Raw genomic sequence first — 22,496 nt, 5'->3', positions numbered from 1 at the left:
GAAAGAAAGAAAGAAAGAAAGAAAGAAAGAAAGAAAGAAAGAAAGAAAGAAAGAAAGAAAGAAAGACTATCAGCAGGGTGTTAGTATAAAGATTGTGGAAGATATCTTTTATCTAGTGCTAGGGTTTGAACACGTGGCCTCACACATGCTAGGCAAGTACTCTATCACTGTGCTACAATCTTAGTACAAAGAAGATTTAAAGAATAACAAAAACAAAGATAAATGAATTTGTTATGCATAATAAAAGTGATTTTGGGGCCATATATTAGCTTCTTTAGGGGTGATCCTGCTACTGCATTACTTACTGAACTCTGATTCAATGAGTACTGCATTCATTCATTAAAAAATACCATTCCAGGTATGGTAGTGCACACCTTTCATCTTAGCGCTCAGGAAAGCCCAGGAAGGCAGATTTCTGTGAGTTTGAGGCTAGCCTAGTTTACATGGTGAGTTCCCAGACAGCCAGAGCTGTACAGTAAGCTCCTGTGCAAAAACAGACAAAAAAACCCTCCGCACAAGAAACACTTACGCAACAGTGATGCAAGCTTCTCTGACCACCTGGGACCTGAGATCCTTGGCGGACAGCTTAAGCGCTCCATCCAACAAACGCAAGTGCTGGAAAAAGCAATCATACTGTGCAGCTCCAGCAACAAGCAGCGATCTGATTTTCTTAAGCTAAAAGAGAAATTTCATTATTGATATAAAAGTTGGAAGTCTGCAGAAAAGGTATCCAAACTATATCATCTACACACTTAAAGGGTTTTTCTTTAAAATGAACTGTATGGGTTTCATTACACTTACATAATTAAATTCGAAAATTTTAGTGGCACTGAACGCACCATGAAAATAAACATAAAACAACAAAAAGCTTTCTGGAAAAACGGCATTACAAGTTTACACAGATGTGGAACAAACACATATATACATAAAAAAGTAAATTTAAATTTTAAGTCATTATTTTTTAAGTACAACAAAATGTAATTACATGAATTTTACCATTTTAAAAGTTTTAACACGTGGTACTTAACAACATTCACAATGTTGGACAACCACTATCATTATCTATTAATGCCCCTCCTTTTCCTTCTCCCTTCCCTACTGTGTTCGTGTGTGTGTGTGTGTGTGTATGAGAGAGAGAAGAGAGAGAGAGAGAGAGCTTAAGCTTAAACCAAAGGCCTCATATACCCTAAGCAAATAAGAAACAATCAGTTCATAAAAAATGAAAATATGGTGAGCAAAAGAAAACCAAATAATAAACTCAGTAAAGTAAATACACAAAACTGTTCAGCTGCACTGACAGAAACCAAAGTTGCAAGAAAGATAGTATTTGCACATCAGAGAGGCAAAACCTTTACAAACTTGATAGCATACAACACCAAAAAGAAAATAAATGCTCAAAACTGTGAGTAAAATTATGAAGGACTACAGCCTTCATTCATTGACTAAAATTGCATGAATTCTTAACCAAGAACCCACGTGTAAGTATTCTAGCCTACTGAAACAGAACTGTTACAAGTATGAGCAAGGCTTGGGAGTACTTATTAACTCCATACCAAGGGGGAAAGGGAGCACAAGGACATTTACTACATCATTAAGGTTGAGCCTGGTGGTGACCCCTTTAGTCCAACACTCAGGAGGCAGAGGTAGGCCAATCTCTTTCTCTGTGAATTTTACAGCTTACTTTACACAGCCAGCTGTGGGACAGCCAAGGATACCAGAGAGACCCTATCTACAAAAACAGAACATAAACAAACAAAAAACAACCCCACCACATCATTAAAAAAAAAAAAAACCTAAAAATCTATAAAATCATCAAATGTGAATTTTAGTAAGTTGCACATACCAATATTAAACTAAACAATGTATGTACACATTGATTAGCATTCAATAAATATCTGAGCAACTATGACATGCTTAACATCTATAATAGGTATACTGAAGAGGCACAATTTATTAAATAAAACAGAGCGAGAAATTAAGCATCCCTTAGTTCTAATAAAAGGAATGGAGAGTGCAATGTTTATGTCGTCACACGTCTGGATGCACAGAGAAAATGTCATACTCTAAAACCATTCAGACTAATTGTTTCTAAAAAACTGCCTTTAAAGGAAAACAAAACCCTTCAGGTTCAAGTTTATATCTTTTATTTTAACCTGTGGTGTTTCTTCATAGGTCACTCATGACAAAGTTTTTTTTTTTTAAGTGCTGATTTATTCATGATTTAGAATGAAAAGTAAATAAAAATCATACTTAAACAAATTCAGAGCACTATTTTCTGTGTTAAGAACATGTTAAACATTCAAAACTACAGACTTCTTAACAGAGATGGGAAACAATCTGTATTGCATAACGTCATAAAAGCACTATTTGTCAGGACAGGGACCTTTGAGAGAACAGGCTTCTTCAAATAGACCCTTTCCTGGTTTCTTGAGGATACTGAAGTACTCTCTGTAATCTGGCCAAATTTGACAACATCACAAAATGTAAAATACAATATAGAACTTAAGTCAACACAACCATTATTTTAAGAGTCATTAAATACTTCCTTCAAGCAATCTACTGTAAATAACTTATTCCTAACTTAAGGATGATCAAAAGTTTTGTCAGTCATTCACCCACGTTCATTACAGTCACTAGAGAGCAGACAGTCAGATGAAAGGACACATTGCTGTGAAATTATGTTAATGCTGAACAAATGCTGGCACGCCCTCTTGCCTCAGGGTGCACTGATGATGGTGCCTACAAGCAGCGATGTGACTCGAGAGAGGCTAGGTCAGAACTCTCTCAACCTCACAAACAACCCAAGGAGACAAGACAACCAGGTTGTGGGTCAGGCACTGATGTGATCAGCAAAGATAGAAGAAAAACTTAGTCTAAAGCTGATACGACATATTAATTCCATGTTTCCCACAGAGAATCGTTACCCATCAGATTCTAATTCTAACCACTATCAGCTTGTGCCCCAGCTCATCACAGAGTCTCATCAGGTTTTGAACTGGACGAGATGGGAAATACAAAGAATGAAAAACTCACCGCATTGGCACGCTGGTCCCAGTCATGTTTGTCATCTGACAAAATTTCCCTGATCTTATTTAACGTTTCTTCAAGTTCTCGACTAGAATAGATCTTAAAGAAAAGATTTAAAATTATAGCAACATTTCTTGGTGTGGATAACAAAATTAAGCACCAGTGTTTGAAATAGCCTTTTATATAACAAGGTCATTTTACATTCTTGCCACCACTTTCATTGGAGACCATTACAGACAACAGATGCCCCAACGTCCTTTCTTGCTGCCCCCCTTTCCTATTTGTCCCCATGTGAACAACCTCAAACATGCATCCAATGGAGCAGATGTCCAAGGAGGAACAAAAAAGAAGCAGTACCTCAAAAACTACATTCATATACTATTATAAAATATTGTTTAAAAGACATACTTTACTTTAGTTTTGTAAAACTATTTGAAAAAAATTGCTACTGCCAAAATAGAGTAAGCAAATAACTTACTTGGCTACATTGTGTCACCACAAAAGGGAAGAGAAAACTCAAAACAGGTCTTTTTGGCAAAATTTTATAATAAATATATTTATGATACGTGGTAAATATACTTATTATAAACAGCACGCCTAACTGTAGTACAAGGTACTATACTGGAAGACAATGTAAAGACATTCTCTAAACCATGAAAGAAGGGAAAGGTCACCACAGAAATTAACGGTGTCATTTTTAAGCTGTTTCTCCCCGCACTCCCCACTCCTCACCCACGGGTAAGAACACTGGGTTAGGACTCAGCTGCAGAGTGAGCTCTCGGTTTCGAACTTCCCTAGCTGACTGAGTAAAGGCTTCCACGTAAAGAACACTGGAAGATCAAGGGTCGGAGGGGAAATTATGATTCTGATTTTAAACAAGTTGTGTTTGAGATGTCTCTGAGACCCCTGAAAGAAAATGCCAAATAAAACTGAGTATGAATATTTAATTGGCCAAATAAAGAATGATTCATTTGTAAAGGAAATAGATGTGAAACAGACAAACAGGAGGGGAGTAAAATGGGAAAACACTGATTTACAGCTATTGCAACAAACTGAATGAAGAAGACGATTAACTCAGTTGGGTTTTAGGTGCTGTGATAATGTTAAGTGATTTGAAGCTAGAAAAAGGTAAGGATGCAAATGCAGGTGGACTTAGAAATAAATACCAAGTACAAACATCCTAGTAATGAGATAGGAAGATGCAAACGGATTCTCTAACCAATTGACAGTTGCTGGGGGAGGGAAATCAGTTTTCTTCACACACATGCACTGTTTCCCAATTTTTAAATTTTATTTTATGTGTATGAATGTTTTGCCTACATATATGTACATGTGCTACATGTGTGCCTAGTGCCTGTGGAGATCAGAAGTTGCTGGATATGCTGGCCCTGGAGTTAAGGATAGTTGGGAGCCATCATATAGGTGCTAGGAATCCAAACTGTGTCTTCTGCAAGAGAAGCAAGTGCTCTTAACTGTGGAGCCATCTCTCCATCTCTCCTGCCCACCAAATCAGTTTTCACTCTTTATAAGACTGACACTGGGTATATCATCACATTCCAGGGCAGTATTTGTGCTGAGGAATAGCTCATCAACACTACATGAACTCTATGCCTTTTGTGTATGCTGTTCTTGTTTTGTCTTTTGAAAGACGTATTTATTTATTTATTTATGTGTGTGGGTGTGTTATCTGCATGTATGTTTGCATACCAGAAGAGGATATCAGGTCCCATGGAACTACAGTAGTATAGACAGTTGTGAGTCACCATATAGGTGCTGGGAATTGAACTCAGGACCCCTGGAAGAACAGCCAGTACTCTTAACCTCCAAGGCATCTCTCCAATGCTTTTGTTTTGTTTTAATGAGAGAAAAAGAACAGGAAGTTGGAAGATTCTGGGGTGAGGGGAAAGAATATGACGAAAATATATTGTGAAAAGTTTTTGGTTTGCTTTGATTTTTGAGACAGGGTTTTTCTGTGTAACAAGAGTCCTGGCTATCCTGGACATGCTTTGTAGAACAATTTGGTCAATTTCCCAGAGATCTGCTTGCCTCTGCCTCCTGACTGCTGGGATTACAGGCATGCACCACCATGCCCAGCATGAAAAAAAAAATGTTTTAAAAAACATCATTTTAAAGAGAAAAATATCAAGAACAGACAGCTCAACAGGAAAGGATATGGACCTAAAAACAGCATTTAGAGGATATGTAGTCATACATATAAATGTATACATACACACACACACCAATTTTTTTTTTCCCACCCCTCTATTCCTGGCACTCAAACCCAAGGCCATGTGAATGCTAGGCAAGTACCTGCCACTAAACTATACCTCTTACTCAGTTTTTCATTTGTGCAACTGGTTCATTCCTTTTACCATGTGGGTTTGAGAGTTCAACTTCAGGTTGGCAGCTTTAATGAAAGCTCCTTTATGTACCAAGCCATCTTATCAGTCCACTTCTTTTTAAATAGTGAAACCTAGCAATGTTTACGAGAGAGCAAGAAGCCTCTAAAAAGCAGGAGCTGGAACTCACATAAGGTCACTGATCTCTGTGAGTGTGGTGAGAAATCAGAAAATAGCAGGTGTGGAGCACTGGCCCTGGACCATGGCCAATAGTCCTGCAATAGGGACCAAGCCAGGCAGCCCTCTGATGGCTGCAGAACATAACATAATCTAACAGTGTAGATGTCAGACTGCCGAGCACTTGTGCTGTGTGATCTGTAACTACCTTTCTGCAGAAGCACTTTCTGGGCTATGAGATTGAGAAAAACTGTTAAGTTTAGAAATATCTATAGTTGTGTTTTTGCAGAGTATTTAAAAATCAGAAACACAAGATTTTAATGCATTATGAATAATGTTACTGCAAGAGCCTGCAGCACCAAAGCCTGGGTGAGAAGCAAAGCACAGGCCAGTGGAAAAGATGACTGCTGGGGACCTCTGTGTGCCGGAGACGCAGAGCACTGTGCAAAGTATGCAGGTCATGAGCAACAGGGGCACTGCAGCCAGTGACTGGGAGAAAGCAATTTGATCAGGTAACAAAAATTCAGTATGTGAGGTAGGTAACTCATGAATGAAAGTGGAGAGGTGGTAAAAAAAAAAAAAAAAAAAGCTGATGTTTCAGATAGGTGTGGAAGCACACACTTTTAATCACAGTGCTTGGAAGTCGGAGGCAGGCAGATCTCTGGAAGTTCGAGGCCAGCCTGGTCTACAAAGTGAATCCAGGACAGCCAGGACAGTTACATAGAGAAACCATATCTCAAAAAAACAAAACAAAAAGAAAACCTGATGTTTCACCCAAATGAAAAGGAGGTCACCAAGTACAATATGAAGGAGGAAACTGGGAAAACGGGGAGGAGGGCTATAAACTAGGGAGTGGAGGGAGGTCAATACAGAAAAGCTGAGTGACAACACCAAGATTGTTTGGCAAAGCCTCAAGGGATCATGCTATTTTATACTTATCCAAAATTAAATTACATGTAATGTACACACACACACGCACACGCACATGCCACGCTTAGATGAAGTTACACCACTTGGGCTTTGGCTAACAATGCTCCCTACAAGAGCTATAGATTACCGAACAGAAACCACAGTACCAAGCATGAGAAGCCTCCATTCAAGTTGTTGGTCAGGGTAGTCCAAATGACTCCCAAAATAATATAGGCTATTGCTGTTGCCCTCAGAGGCTGAAGGGAAGACACTGCTGCTGAAAACCCAGAACATAGAACGGATAAGGCTTGGATAAATTAAGCTGGATCTAATCTGAAAGCTTCCTTCTTGTGTTCTAGCTTCCATAGTGCCAGTAGTACTATGGAAGCCAGCAAGGAAGGGAAGCAATTGATCCCATACAGCAGTGGTGCCTATGAATCAGAGCCCTGACCAGTGTGGCAAATACCTACATAAAGGTGCAATAGTAGTAACTTGAATCTCTGTGGTGATTAACTGTTGTCTAATTGGACTTAGACACACCCAGCAGGAGGAAAAACATGCTTGCTGCTCGAAACCCAGCCAACTGCTCTGCACTGTGAGGTCATGGATCTTAGAAGATAACCTACTACTGCCATTTTACTGCATAATTTCTAACTTACATTCTAAAACTCATCCTTTCATCCACAGGTAATTTATCTCACTCATCAAAGAATCTTCTCTTTATAGCAAGCCAAGACCATTACAAAAAAAACACAACTGGGGCTAGTGGTTAAGAGCACTTGTTGCTATTGCAGAGGCCCTGCGTTCAATAGCACCAGCACGGTGGCTCACAACCATCTATAACTCCAACCCCAGGGATCCAGAACTCTCTTCTGATTCTGGAGGCAGCAGACACACACGTGCTAGACACAATGCGGAGATCTGGGGACATGGAGAGGCCAGTCCCAATGGGTACATCTTCAGTAAAACTCCTACACTTAAGGTTCAGGGAATATTTCAGAGGAGGGGTGGAAAGACTTAAGAGCCAGAACACCAGGAAGTCTGTTGTGAAACAGCTGCCCAAACAATGAGAGTATCAACAGATATGCAAATGTAGAAGGAGAAAAGTCTTAGACAGACAAAAGAACTACAGGCAACTACAGACTGCTGAGAGATGGAGAATCAGTGTCTCCAAGAGCCAAGCCCCTAACTGGTTAACCAATACAAAATGGTCAGCCTGTAATTATAGTCATATAATCAACAAAAATGGACCCAGTTCATCTCTACATAATGTGATAATAATAATAAGAAATAAGGTCACTAATTTGAGAGGGCGCTCCAAGGAGAGTATGGAAAAAGTTGGAGGGAAGAACGCAAAAGAGGGATACTCATTATATTTTAATTTTAAGATCTATTAAATAAAAATAAAGGAAGAAAGATGAGAGAAAAAAAAGAATGTATTAGTGTTTAGGGTGGTAGTAATAGCTAGCATGTGCTTACCATGAATTTCCTGGCATTGCCAAATTTACTCATCACAGTATCCTGGAGTACACAGTAACCATTCCTCATTCTAAACACAGCCAGTGCAGCTGATCCTTAGGCAATGGTGGTCTGTTGTCCACAACAACACATAACAACAGCAAGGGTTTGGCCAGGACCTCACAGAAGCCGTGAAGGACAATGAGGACAGCAAGCACAGTTAACTCACCACCATTATGCTGGAGCTTTAATGAAAGGAAACCCTACTTTAATACTAGCGTGGGCATTGAAGAAACAGTCTCCAGGGCAATGACGGTGGTGCAATGGGTGGTTGGGAAGCCCGTTCTCCTTCCCAAGCTGGGCAGCCGTGATACTGTAATAACCCAGTTCTGGTGGAACACACAGAACAATGAACAATGATCACATCCAGCCAAGTTTCACAACTGTTCCTAGAACACTAACCATCCCTTTATATGAAAAGCTACAAAATACAAAGGGAGAGGGAAGTATCTCAAGAGAAAAAATAGATTTTAAATGCACTCAAATCCAAAGCCTTTTTAAAGCTTCCCAGTAACTTTTCAAGACCTTAAATAACTTAAGGCCTGCTTTTCCTTTGAGTGAGCAAGACAGCTCACAGTGTAAGGCTGTATGCAAATAAAGCTCCACAATCTTTTCAAGGCCACATTCAGCAGGGACCCCTGTAGCAGAAGCAGCATTCTGAGTGATAAGAAGGGCATGCAGTGTGTGAGGAAATGCACATTTCACTTTTCTTTTTCAGACTGTCTCTATATTTTTGGGGGCGGTAAGGAAGGACCATAGAAGAAAGTGAGATAAAGCATTTTCCTACACCAGAGGACTCTTCAAAATGAGGTACCTAACCTATCTGTCTTAAGAGTGGTATAATAATCTTTTATAGCAAAATCTAGTAAAACGAAAGGACTGTAGCTATGCAATTCCATACATATGACACCTCAAGAAGCTCCTGTAAGAGCCAGGTATGGTGGCACCTGCAGTCCCAGCATGCTTGGCAGTTGGAGGTAGAAGGATCAGAAATTTAAGAACAAACTGGACTACACGAGATCTTATTTTAAAAACAAGCTAGGAAACAAAAGCATCTTACAGATAAATTAAAAATTTTCATAAACAGCATGCCTTAAACACAGCACTCAGGAGGCAGAGGCAGATAGATCTCTGTGAGTTTGAGGCCAGTCTGGTCTATAGAGCGAGTTCTAGGACAACCAGGGCAACTCAGACAGTTTTCTGTCTTGGAAAACAAACCAAACCTAAAACAGATAGATAGATAGACAGACACACAGACAGATAGGTAGACAGACAGACAAGCAAATAAATCTTATAAACAACAACCGTCATTACAGCATAATACAGAGTAGCAAAAAGTTTGAAACATACGGAACCTCATTAAGGAAAGGACACATGAACTCTACTCATACAATCAACATCTGAACAGAATCACAAACTGAGCATTGTAGAAACAATGGGTAGAAGGTCATGTCATTTGTAGGAGTGCTGCAAACACGTTGTGTTTACCTGTTCATTAGACAGGAATGACTGCCTTACTTGAGGATATGTTCTTTCTGACTCCTTTAGTTACTCCCAGAGGGAAAACGTTCAGGTCTCTATTTGTCAGGCTCCAACATTCCCTGGGGTCAAAACTAATTACTTCAAAAACATGAACTTTACAACTGACATTGCAATGTAATATGATTAATTCATGGATTTAATTTTACTTAAGCTCTGCTGAAAAACTAATTTGAAAATCTAATTATGACAATAACTAATGGCTTGATAATGTCTACTGTATCATTCATATATTCATTTAAGGGAAAACTTTTTTAAACATTTTAAAATTTCCTGTTTTTGTTTTTTCAAGACAGGGTCTCTGTATGTAGTCCTGGCTGTCCTAGAACTCACTCTGTATCTACTGGTCTCCAACTAAGAGATGTGCCTGCCTCTGCCTCCCAAGTGCTGGGAATAAAGACGTGCACCACCACCATCCTAGCCAAAATGTCAGTGTGCTTGATCACGCGGGTCAACCAAAGGAAGATGGTCAATCCAGGATGAAATAAGACCCTGCTGGCAGCAGGGAGATTCAGCCTCTGTGGACTGAATGTTTTGAAAAAGCATACATCTTGGTTGTTACAGAAAAGTTATTTCTTGGATAGAATAAAGACTTTAATCTAATCTATACATTTTGTGTCCCTGCAACTTTAACCCTGAAGTGTGCTGTTTGCAGCACTCACAGTCAACAAGGCAAACTGTTCCAGGTGTGCCAGGACTGTCTGTGACCAAAGTTGTGCAAAAACATTCCCTGTTTTCTACAATGACTTTTTCAAGGTCGTAGTACTTGGAGAAGACAACTATTTCTTTCTAATGTTATCCTAGATACAATGGTTCTACTAGATTGCCTGCTACATCTCTTCTCATTGTGTATGGGGTGTGTGTGTGTGTGTGTGTGTGTCCAGGTGGGGGGGCGGGGTCAGAAGACAACTGTGGAGTCGGTCTTCTCCCTCCATTGTAATATGGGTTTCAGGGCAACTCAGCTGTCAGGCTTACACTACAAAGTGCTTGACCCATGAGCCATCTAGCTATACGCCCAAATAAAAATTTTTAAAGGGAGATAAAAAGGACATGAAGCGGCAGAGACAGTATCATGGAGGATGCCACTTCCCTGGAAACCTTACCTGAATAGAAGGAACATCTGTAAAAGCTTTTATAAAATCGTCTTCATCAACCGCTCCAGCCCCTCCCTCTTTAGAAGCACCTGTTAATTAAAAAGAAATTGGCTTTCTAAGGTATATTTTTAGGTATCTTAGTAATAAGGACAATGTGAAATATCCCTTTGATATGAACAACAGCACAATTTTGAAGGATATTCCAATGTACATGAAAATGTTTCAAAATAGGGCAACTTCCAGAAAAGTCAAGGCACGTGGTAGTAGTCGGTTATTTCCTAACACAAAGACAGAAGTACAACCCCACAAACGTGAACGCATTAGCAAGGACACAAATCAAAGGGAAAAGCTAACCATTTAAAAGCTGAACAGTAGGTGAGGTGTGATGGTCAGGTGTGATGGTCAGGCTTGTAATCCTAGCACTTGGAAGGCTGTGCAGCAGACTGCAGCAAGCTCAATGCCAGCCTGGGCTACAGAGTAAAACTTGTCTCAAAAAACCTAACTCAATCAGCAACTAAAAACTTTAAAAGACAAAAAATTTAAATTTTAAATTTCAAAAAATGACGAGAAACAATCTATATAAGATGCTTTATTTAGAAACACGTGTGAAAAAAATGAGGGTTTTGGAGTTAAATTTAGTTACATGAACTTTCACATATTGTATCCAGAAAAGCAATTTGGCAAGCTAGTAAACAGCAGCTATTTAAGAGCTGATGGTTAAGTTACTATCTTTCAGCTCCACCACTATTCTTTCTGAGATGTTGGATCTAAAACCTACTGCAGTGCCATTTCTGTTAGTTTTAATGGTTTTCGGTTACTCTGTCATGAGGTGACGTTAGCGGAAGACTGAGAGTGCAGGAACGGGGGCTCACGCCTTTCTGTGGGGACCTTCCTGTTCTTGTAAAGAAAGCTCCAGTAAGGCTGGCAGGCGGCTCGTTCAAGTCAGTAGTTCTCCTAACCCCCGCTGAATCCACTCACTGTGCTCCAAAGACAGCACCAGTCAGCTAACCCTAGACAGCAGAGTCCTAGACTGAAGGACACCTCTTTTAAGGTTCTACAGGGTTTTTACTAACATCGTAATTGGATACAATAATGTGTTTACACTTTTTTTACATACACATAATTTATTTCTATAATATTCACCCCCTTATCTCACTAGTTCTCCCTTCCATTATTTCTGATTCCCTTCTCTTCAAAGCTGTGTCTTTTTACTGTTGTCTCTCTCTTTGGCGGGGGAAGGGGCAAGAGCTTAATTCGGGTTGTTTCAGAGTCTGTTTACAGAAACATGAGCTACACCACTGAAGAAGATGTCTCCCTCCCACATCGACCACTAAGTGTAAGCCCTCAGGGAGGACTGGTGCATCACAAGCCCCGCCCCGACAGGGCTGAGACCCAGTCTTGTGCATGTAATCAAGGTGGCTGTGAGAGAAGAATGCCACAGCCACGCAATGCCTAGAAAGAACATTCACGGCCTTACACTTTTCTTTCCTGTTTCCTCCAGCACTTACATTCTTTCCTCCCCTCCTTCCACAAGGGAAAGGGGATATAATGTCCCCTTCCTTGGAAGGAGTGATATAAGGTCCCATTTGTGGCCAGGTACTCAGCAGTCATAGCACAGTCTGTGAGTTTCCGAAGTCCCCCCGACCACAACAGTGTTCTTAACCAATGAGCCATCATTACGGCCCTATTTTCTTATTCTTAATTCACCAAAATCCACTGAGTATGCCTAACCTGAAGATTCAAACTCTGCAGTGCTCTAAGAGTTGAAACATTTTGAGCATTGTGATGACTAACCTTTATAATCAATTCAACTGTATTTAAAATCCAGTCAGGTACCTCTAGGTATATGTATAAGAGTGTTTCCAGAAAGGGTTAAGAGAAGAGGGAACCCACCTTTAAGTGTGGATGACACCATTCCATGGGCTGGGGTCTGAGCTAGAATAAAAAGTGAAAGGGAGCTGGCTGAGCACCAGCATCCTGCGCACCTGCATCCTGACTGCTGACACGGTAACTAGCTGCCTTACTGTCCAGGCACCAGGTCTTCCACACAGGGCAGGACGCATCCCCTCAAATTCTAAGTCAAACAAAACCACTCCGGCCCTATGCTGTCTCTTGTTAGCTGCTTGGTCAGAGCAAAGAGAAAAGCAAGTAATGCAAGCAGTATTGCCCCCAATTCCAGGGGATCCAATGCCCTCTTCTGGTCTCTGTAGGTTACGGACATGCAAGCAGTACACAAGCATACATGAAGAGAAAACACCCAAACACATAAAGTAAGTAAAAATAAATTAAAAAATTAAAAGTAATGTAGGCAACCTCCTAACTGAGCTTGGGTTAACACAGACAGTTCTAGTTGCTAACTCTAACTGAAACATTTAACTATTTGTTTGGTGTAAAAATTCAATACTTAAAATACACAAATGCTTATTATAAGGGAAAATCAACTTTTAGAGTTTTCCAATTAGATATTTTAAAGTTTGGCGCTAGATCCTGCCAAAGGCAATCTATGGATTCAATGTAATTCCTATCAAAATTCCAACACAATTCTTCAAAGAAATTGAAAAGACAACTTTCAGTTTTTTTATGGAAACACACAAAACCAGAGCTAGCTAAAACAATCCTGAATAGTAACAAAACTGCCATTCACCATTCACACCTGCAAACTGAACTAAGAAACTGTAATGATTTAAAAACGAAAACCAAAACCAAACAACAGCACGGCACTGACCTAAAAACTGACAGGCTGATCAATGGAATCAAACCGAAGACCTGGACGTTAGTCCTCGCACCAATGACATCTAGTTGATTATTTTTTAAAAACTACACTACACACTGGAAAAAAGATAGCATCTTTAACACATGTTGCTGGTCAAAATGGATGACTGCATGTAGAAGAATACAAATAAATGTACTTATCACCCTGCACCAAAAAACAAACAAACAAACAAAAAAAATCAAGCTCCAAATGGATTAAGGACCTCACCATAAGGCCAGACAGACTGAATATGATAGAAGAGAAAGTGGGGAATAATCTTAAACTCACTGGCACAGGAAAAAAGCTTTCTGAACAAATACCAATAGCACAGGCACTAAGAACAATAAAATGGGACCTTATGAAACTGAAAAGCTTCTATATGGCAAAGGACACCATTATTCAGACAAAGATGTAGGCTACAGAATAGAAAAAGAATTTTAGCAACCACACATCTAATAGCAGGCTAATATCAAGAAAACAAATAACCCAATATAAAAATGGGGTACAGATCTATACAGAGAATTCTCAAAAGTGGAAATTCAAAGAGTTGAGAAGCACTTAAAGAAACTTTCAATGTCCTTAATCTTTCAGGGAAATGCAAATCAAAACTATTTGGGATTTCATCTTACACCATCCAGAATAGCCAAGATCAACAACACATATGACAGCTCAAGCTGGCAAGGAAGGGAAACATTCAACCACTGCTGGTAGGACTGCAAACTTACATAGCCACTATGAAAACAGTGCTGTGGTTCCTCAGGAAGCTGGGAAGAGATGCACCTCAGGCTATACCATTTGTGGAGGCTAAATGAGACTGGTCCTTATAGACTTGTATATTTGCATGTTTAGGCCCCATCTGATGAGCTGTCAGGGAAGAAGTAGGAAGTGTGGCCTTGCTGGAGGAAACGTGTCACTAGGAGTGGTGCTGTGAGGTTTCAAAAGCCAAAACCAGGCCCAGTGAGTAACAGTCACTGCCTCCCTGCTCCCACCTTCCTCTCTGTTTGTTGCTCTCAGCTACTTCTCCAGCAGCATGTCTACCTGTCTGCCGCTGTGGTCCCCATCATGATGATAATAGACTAAATCCCTGAAAATGTAAGCAAGCTTCCGGCTAAATGCTTTCTTTTACAAGAATTGCCTTGGTCATGGTACCTGTGACAGTTTGAACAGGAATGACACCTATAAACTCACGTGTTTGAGTAGGGAGTGGCACTATTAGAGGTGTGGCCTTATTAGAATAGGTATGATCTTACAGGAAGTGTGTCCCTGTGGGTGTGGCCTTTGAGGTCTCCTAACCTAGTGTGGCAGTCTCTCTTCCTGCTTTCTGTGGATCCTTCTCCTGCACCACCATGTCTGCCTGTACACTGCCATGCTTCGTACTATCAGAATGGACTAACCAGCCCAATTAAATATTTTCTTTTATTAGAGTTGCCATGATCATAACGTCTCTTTACAGCAACAAAACTGAAAGTGAGACAGCATCTCATCACAACGATGAAAACCCTAACTAAGACAGCACTACTACATACTACTACAGAGACATCTGCTCAACCATGTTCATTGCTGCTCTATTCATAACTGCCAGAAACTGGAAATGCCTTACATGCCTGCCTGTCAATGGATGAACACATAAAGAAAAATGCAGTACATTTACACAATAAAATATTACTCAGCTCTTTTTAAAAAATCATAAAATTCACAGAAAAAATTCACCCTGAGTGAGGTGACTCACACCCAAAAAGACAAATATGGTATGTATTCATTTATACATGGATGTTAAGTTTTTGATAAGCATTCTACAGTCTGTATAACTATAGAGGTTAGATATATTGTAAAGTGAATAAATAAATTTTAAAATCAGAAAAAAGATATAAAGGAGTAAGGGAGAGAAAAGGATCTTCCTAGGAAGGGGAAATAGACTAGCTATTAGGGGGCACTAAAACAGGAGGTTCAAATGGGGAGGGAAAAGGAAGAAGAGGAGAAAAGATAGGAAGATAGACAGCTAAAACTAAGGATAATTGAGAAGTTATATGAAAACCCAATTCAGTAGAAGCTTCTTCTTTGAATACGAAACTGGGCAAACGCCACCCATAATCCTGGTACAGAGGCAGGCAGATCTCTGTGAGTTCGAGGCCAGCCTGGTCTACAAAGCCAGTCCATGACAGCCAAGGCTACACAGAGAAACCCTGTCTTAAAAAAAAAAAAAAGGATAAACAAAAAGAGAAGTGTGTTAGTAAGGCGGCACATAAATGAAAGAAATCTAGACTAGAATCACAAAATAATGGGAGACAAAGCCCCAGCTAGACATCTCTGACCACTAAATGAAACCCCAGTGCCAGGAATGGGTTACATCTAATTGAGATGTTGGCCAAAAGGGCCTCATGAAAACCTCCCAACAACCAAAGCTGATTGCTCTCCACAAACTGATGCACGTTTTATACCCTACTGCTGCAGACAACATCTACATAAGTCACATAACATGGAGAAGTCAAGAAGGTGACTATCTAGAGCAACTGTTCTCAACCTGTGGCCATGACCATCTGGGGACTGCATATCAGATATTTACACTATGTTCCGTACAGTAGGAAATTACAGTTAAGAAGGAGCAATGAAGTAATGTTAAGATTGGAGTCACCACAACATGAGGAACTGGATTAAAGAGTCACAGCATCAGGAAAGGGAAAGTTGAGAACCACTGATCTATGGCCTTCACTCCTCCTAACCAATGCTCAGCGTACTGAAAGGCCCTGCTGCATGCTATTACAAGAGAAAGGGAACCATCAACCCAGCTGCAAACCTTCTTTCTACACTGGTGACCTGCCAGCAGATACACTGGTGCAATAATGGCACAAAAGTTGCAGAGTAACCATCCTCTCACTACCTGACTGGGACCCATGCCCAACACTGCCCTCTGGCTATCTTAAATCTAACAATTTGGTCCTTAACTTGTACACAGCAAATCCGGTAGGCACCTGTATGGTTGGTGTGAATGGTTGTTTCAATCTAGCTGATGCTCATCTCTGCGAGCTGACGGTCATTCTTAGAACTTTGTACTAAGGATAGCTGCTGCTGAAGCGCATACTGGGTACAAGAAGAAATAATGTCCTCAAGGAAGGAATGTGAAGTATGTGAAGCAGTGCACCCTCACCATCCAAATCATTAAAACTAAAGTTAAAAAGGCCAGTTACAGAACAATATACAAAGGAGTATCTTCTCTAAGTATTGGAGGCAGTGGCAAGTTTACAAGCTTAAACTTGAAAACATACAGAGTTTAATAAAAACATTCTTTGGAGCACCTAGGAATAAACCATCCAAATGAATCTAAAGGGTGTGCTGACTAATTTATGTCAACTTAAAACAAAAGCTAGATGCATCTGAGAGGAAAATGCCTCTACAAGATGGGGGTGAAGGCGAGTCAGTAGGTCCCTTTCTTAGTGGTTGATATAGAGAGCTCAGCCCATTGTTGGCGATGTTACCTGTGGGCTGGTGGTCCTGGGAGCCATAAGAAAGCAGGCTGAGCAAGCCATGAGAACAAGCCAGTAAGCAGCATTCCTCTTGACCCTCTGCATCAGCTCCTGACTCCAGGGTCCTTTTCTCTGCTTGGGCTCCTGCTCTGACTTCCCTCAGGGATCAAGTTGTAAGCTGAAATAAATCCCTCCTTCCCCAACTTGCTTTTGATCATGGTGTTTTATCACAGCAATACAAAAGGTACTGGGCATTTAAAGTACCCAAATAAACAAAGATAAATTCCACTGTCATGTCAGGACAAAGTATCACCATGAAGATGTCCAGTCTCCTCAGGTCCAGCAGTAATAACTGGGCTCTCAAAAGGAGATTTGTCAAACTGACTAGAAATTACTTAGATAAGTAATACTGCAAGAACTGTTCAGACAGTCCTGCAGAAGAAACATGGAATATATTATCTACCAAACGTAAACCTTAAAATAATTATGATTACTGGGTTATAGCACAGGGACAGACCAAATAAAGAATAAAATGGAAAACTTGAAAGAGACCTATACATTTATGAAACCTTTAAATATGACAAATGCATCTATTTATTTTCTGTTAATATGACAACATGCCTGAGATTGAGAACATTGGAAAGAAAACAGAAAAATCTTGGACACAGTTTGGGAGTCTAAAAGTCTCAAGAACCTCATTAAAAAAAATCATATACTAGCTGTGAAAACAGAGAAAACACTCAGTGTGGCAAGATATGAATGCAGACAAATTGGGGCCCAAGCTTACTCTTTACCGTGAACTATGAAAATTACTTAATCCCTTACAATAGGAGCACCCTCAATGTCCTAAACAACGTTCACTGGGACCTTGTCAAGTCTACATGCCGCTTCTCCATAATGCCACCACGAGGAGCAAAGTTTGCATCACATGGACCCCTGGCAGACATACTAAACCATAGCAAAGAAATCTTGATTCATCTGGGCACAGTGGTACATGCCTATAATCACAGCACTTTAGGTGACACAGGCCAGAAGATCACAAGTTCACAACCAGCCTAGTCTACATAGTCACTTCCAGGACAGGCTAGATTATAGTGACACGTATCTAATAAATAAGCAAACAAATAACAGAAAGTGAAAAAGAATGAAGTAGAGCCTATTCCCTAATGTCCCAGAATTTAACAAAACATTAACACATTATCCAGCTTTAAAAAATCATTTATCAAGTAGTAAGAATTACAGTAGAGAACCATGCCTTTAATTCCAGCACTAAGGCATGTAAAGCTCTGTGAGATTGAGGCCACAGTGGGGTATATAGCAAGCTCCAACCAGCCAAGGTAACAGAGTGAGACCTTGTCCCCTAAAAAGCCAAAAGGCAAAACAACAACAACAAAAGCTACAGTACACACTTACTTCATGAAAACACAGATTTCTAGTTAAAGCAAATATTCAATTAAGTGTTCTATATAAACCCACAGAAACAACACCAAAAAAGCAAACAGAGTATACTAGCATAAAAATGAAGAAAAACATTACAAACTGCAATCCACAAGTAGGCAGGAGATAGAAATGTCTAAGCCCACCAGAGACTGCAGAATCTGCTGTAGGTGTCCCCCAGGACCAGAGTTAACTGGCACTTAAAAGGTGGAAGTAGCCCTTCAAATATTGGTGGGCAAAGGAAAAAAAAAAAAAAAAAAGAAAGAAAGAAACAAAGGGCTCCAGAGAGAAAATAGTCCCCGATTCAGAGGTGGAACCTGGCACAGCACGCAGCTGTACTTCCACAGACCAACAGAAGAGGGCAAGTTAAAACTAAGACGTGAGCAAAGTTTTATTCCAGACCCAGAGCAGTGTCATATCTACATAGACAAAATAAAAAGAAAACAAAGTACGAACGAAGTTTTTCTGACGATAAAATAACTTATTGAAAAAAAAAGCCCAACCATTAAGAGGAAAAGAAGTATAAGCAGCAACAGAATAAACAGTCACTGCAGAAAAGAATGACAAAGCAGTAGGCAAAACCAAGAACAGATACAAAGTTAAAAGGCAGCTGACTAAAGTCAGACAAGATATAAAAAAAAAAAATTCAGGCTGGAGAAATGGCTCAGCGGTTAAGAGCACTGGCTGCTCTTCTAGAGGGCCCTGGTTCAATTCCCAGCAACCACACGGTGGCTCACAACTGTCTGTAACTCCTGTTCCAGGGGATCTGACAACCTCACACAGACATACATACATGACAGCAAAACACCAATGTATATAACGTACAAATAAATAATTTAAAAAAAATCAAAATCACCTAAGAATTAAGTCATCAACTATCCAGGAGAGAACAAATACATCCTTGCTTTGAATGCAAAAAAAAGTTACTTTAAAATTTTCTTAGGACACTTGAAGAAATTTGAATATGGAAATAAAGCATTTATAGAGAGGTAAGGATGTATGTTAGAAATAAATTCACATAAAATAAATGAGCACTAGGAACAAGTTAAAGAGCATCACAAAGATCAGACCTTTAGGACAATCTAAAAAGACAACTGGTTTAGACCCTAAGTTCTCAAAGTCCTGAAGCTAAAACTGGGGATGGGCTATTTCAGAGATGACATCACACAGTTGTGTAGGACAACTGTATTATGGTCATGATTGAGTATGCCTTCCAACTCTTAAGAAGTAAACATTAGGGGTAAAAGGTCATGTCTTACATTTACTTTCTTATGTTTTTCTGCACAAACACATAGCTGTGAAAATGTATCTGAAGACAAAGAATTTATACAAATATGTGGAAGTACTGATTATACATGCAAGTACTGAGTGTTTACAATTTACCAACTGTGCTACACATAAAATTCTTTGTAATAAAAAGTATGGAAAGTTGAGCCAGGCGAAATTTGAGGCCAACATGGTCTACAAAGTGAGTTCCAGAACAGCCAGGGAAGTTACACAAAAAAAAAAAAAAAAAAAAAAAAAAAAAAAAAAAAAAAAAAAAAAAAGAAAAGAAAAGAAAAGAAAAAAAAATCCTGTATTTTTAAAAGAAAAAAAAAATGAAAAATACTCACTATAAATTAAAAAGAAAAGAAAATTACAGAAAGTGGTTATAAAGGCACTTAAATGAAGGAAACAATGTTTCACCTAACTATACTGACTTAACTAACTGACCATGTATAAATAAAATGGAGGGAGCATTAGGATGAGCAAATTCATATGAAAGAAACTCCAAGTATATTAAAATCAATATAAAAAAAAACCCACTGTTACAGGAAATTAAGACTAGTTTAATAATCTTACTGTCCTCACTGAACTTTTTGTTTGTTTGTTTGTTTTGTTTTGTTGTTGTTTTAAGGCAGGGTTTCTATGCGTAGCCCTGGCTGGTCTGGACCTCACTCTGTAGACCAGGGTTAGCCTCGAACTCAGTCAGAGATGCACCTGCCTCTGCTTCCTGAGTCCTGAGATTAAAGGCGTGCACCCCAACTACCCGGTTCTTAATGAAGTCTTCATTGAATAAGGTAAAATTGGAGTCAAAAAGAAAAGGGCAGAAATTTCAAATATCATAATAAAAACATGAGTTGAAGCCTGTTACAAAAATGCCAAAAAACTAAATGACAAAAAAGAATCTATCAATTTTTAAAAAGTCAATAAACTGATAAGACAAAGCAGCATTTCTGAACCTCATTAGATGCTATCATTACAGACAGAATATACAAATTAAAAGAAATCATTTTCACACATCAAAATGGTAAAAATTAACAAGGTTGTCGTATATATACAAAAGTGGAGAAGGTAAAATTATGTAAAGACACATAATTTTTAATTAAGTAATCTCAGTGAAATTTTCTACAAAACAAAGACACAAAAATGTCATGTTATAAGATTTGCATTCTCCCTAACAGTATGACCTTTGCAAACAGCCTAAATGACATCAAAAGAAAAATAGCTTTTAAAATCATGGCTACCACGTAAAAGTGTTCCCCGCAATTTCTTGTGCCAGATGCCTATTGTGTTCCCCAAATTCAGACTGATGGTGTTTAAAGGTAAGCCTATGAGAGAAGATGAAAGTGGAGCTTTGATGGGACTTCCCTTTTTAAGAGGGAAAGACACCTGGACACTGTTGGCATGTAGTATTGTCGGTAGCAGGAAGCCTTTCAGCACGTGCCATTACCAAGACACACTGTCCAGCATTTCTTTACTAGAGAAAATAAATCTCTACTCTTTATAAATTATCCAGTCTAAGGCATACTGTCACAGTAGCAGACAACAGACTAAGAAAAGATATTAAAATGGAGGCAATAATTTCCATTCTTAAAAATATATTTTAGCCAGGCATTGTGGTGCACACCTTTAATCCCAGCACTTGGAAGGCAGAGGCAGGTGGATCTCCACAGGGTCGAGGCCAGCCAGGTCTACAAAATGAGTCAAGGACAGTCAGGACTATTACACAGAGAAACCCTGTCTTGAAAAGCAAAGCAAACAAAAACTACATTCTTTAATAGGAGGAGACAATCTAAATTTAGGACCTACATAATAAAAAAGGAATTATGCTATGTTGAAGGATAGAAATCACACAGTGGTTATTTCAGACTGATCACACTACTGAGGCAAATATTATTTAAGCTTTTGAAAGCTTACTTAAAATTGTATGTATGTGCATGAGCACGTGCAAATGTGTACCGTGCCCCCAGAGGCTACAGGTACTGATGTCCCAGAGTTGGAGTTACAGGTGTGTGTGCATATCCAACAAAAAGGGAATTCGGCATAGGAAAACTCAAATGCTAGCAGTATCTCTGGGTCATGAGGCCATGAGAAGGCACAGTAGGTATCTTTGTAAGTTTAGAACCTCAAATTGGAGGCTGGAAGTAACAGTTCTGTTGGAGGAATTGCCTGGCAAGCACAAAAAACAACACGGGTGCAGTGGCACACACTTGCAGTTCTTGCACTCAGTGTCTATAGGCAGAAGGGTCAGAATTTAAAGGTCATCCTCAGATACACAGCCAGTTCAAGGCCAGCCTAGCATACACGAGACCCTGTATCAGAAACACAGCCGTGAATTGAATCTGTCTTTATGAACTGAATTTGTCTTTATGGAGTGTGGCACACAGTAAGTGGCACAGCCAACTGCATAAAAGAACAACAGCTTACCTGTAGAGTATGGATCTTCAACTCACATATTCAAAAATCAACCAAAATTGTTGTCTTCTTTTTCCTAAATATTCTGAATGACTCAAAAAATAAATCTTGCACAAAGAAATGTCTTCACCAATTTAAGTTGTACATAGGAGGAAAAAAAAAAACAAAACCCTGCTAAGATCAAAGAAAGTAACTAGAGTGAAACCCATACATTCTTACTGAAACTTGCCCTCCACTTCCTGAATGCCAAGGCTAGAAGACAAAGCTCGTGAAATTTCTATGACGTTATTGCACGTGAAGCAAGTACTCTACCAACTCAGTTCTAGCACAAGGACATAGAGAGCTACTCGCAAAAGTTTGCATTATAATAAAACAAATGCTTTCAGGTCAGATATGTGCGATTCCTGTCATGCTGATTTATTAGCACCACCTGTATAAAGTGGAAACTCCCTGAGGAAGAATGGACACTGCGGACTTTGAGGTGCTGGTACTTATCTACAAACAAGAACTGAAAGCTAAAGAGATCTAGCATTTACTTATTAAGGCAGCTCCAGGCTGCCCTGAC

The 22,496-nt window shown here is 39.5% G+C and overlaps 1 protein-coding gene across 9 annotated transcripts in view; it reads right to left on the bottom strand.

Annotated features, from left to right (window-relative positions):
* The window catches only part of Clasp2 (cytoplasmic linker associated protein 2), a 177,086-nt gene that overhangs the window by 86,067 nt on the left and 68,523 nt on the right, over positions 1–22,496 (bottom strand). For all 9 annotated transcript variants that reach the window (XM_055601779.1, XM_055601780.1, XM_055601781.1 and 6 more), the window contains 3 exons: positions 10,613–10,692; positions 3,034–3,126; positions 530–675 (listed from right to left, as the gene is read on the bottom strand). In XM_055601779.1, the coding sequence (XP_055457754.1) occupies positions 530–675; positions 3,034–3,126; positions 10,613–10,692 (319 nt within the window). The remainder of the gene's footprint in view (positions 1–529; positions 676–3,033; positions 3,127–10,612; positions 10,693–22,496) is intronic.

The sequence above is a fragment of the Psammomys obesus genome, unplaced genomic scaffold (assembly GCF_907164565.1).
Source record: "Psammomys obesus unplaced genomic scaffold, mPsaObe1.curated_primary_1811, whole genome shotgun sequence".
In the NCBI taxonomy this organism is placed as follows: Eukaryota; Metazoa; Chordata; class Mammalia; order Rodentia; family Muridae; genus Psammomys; species Psammomys obesus.
The sequence above is the reverse complement of the archived record's forward strand: the minus strand, read 5'-3'. Positions and strand labels throughout refer to the sequence as shown.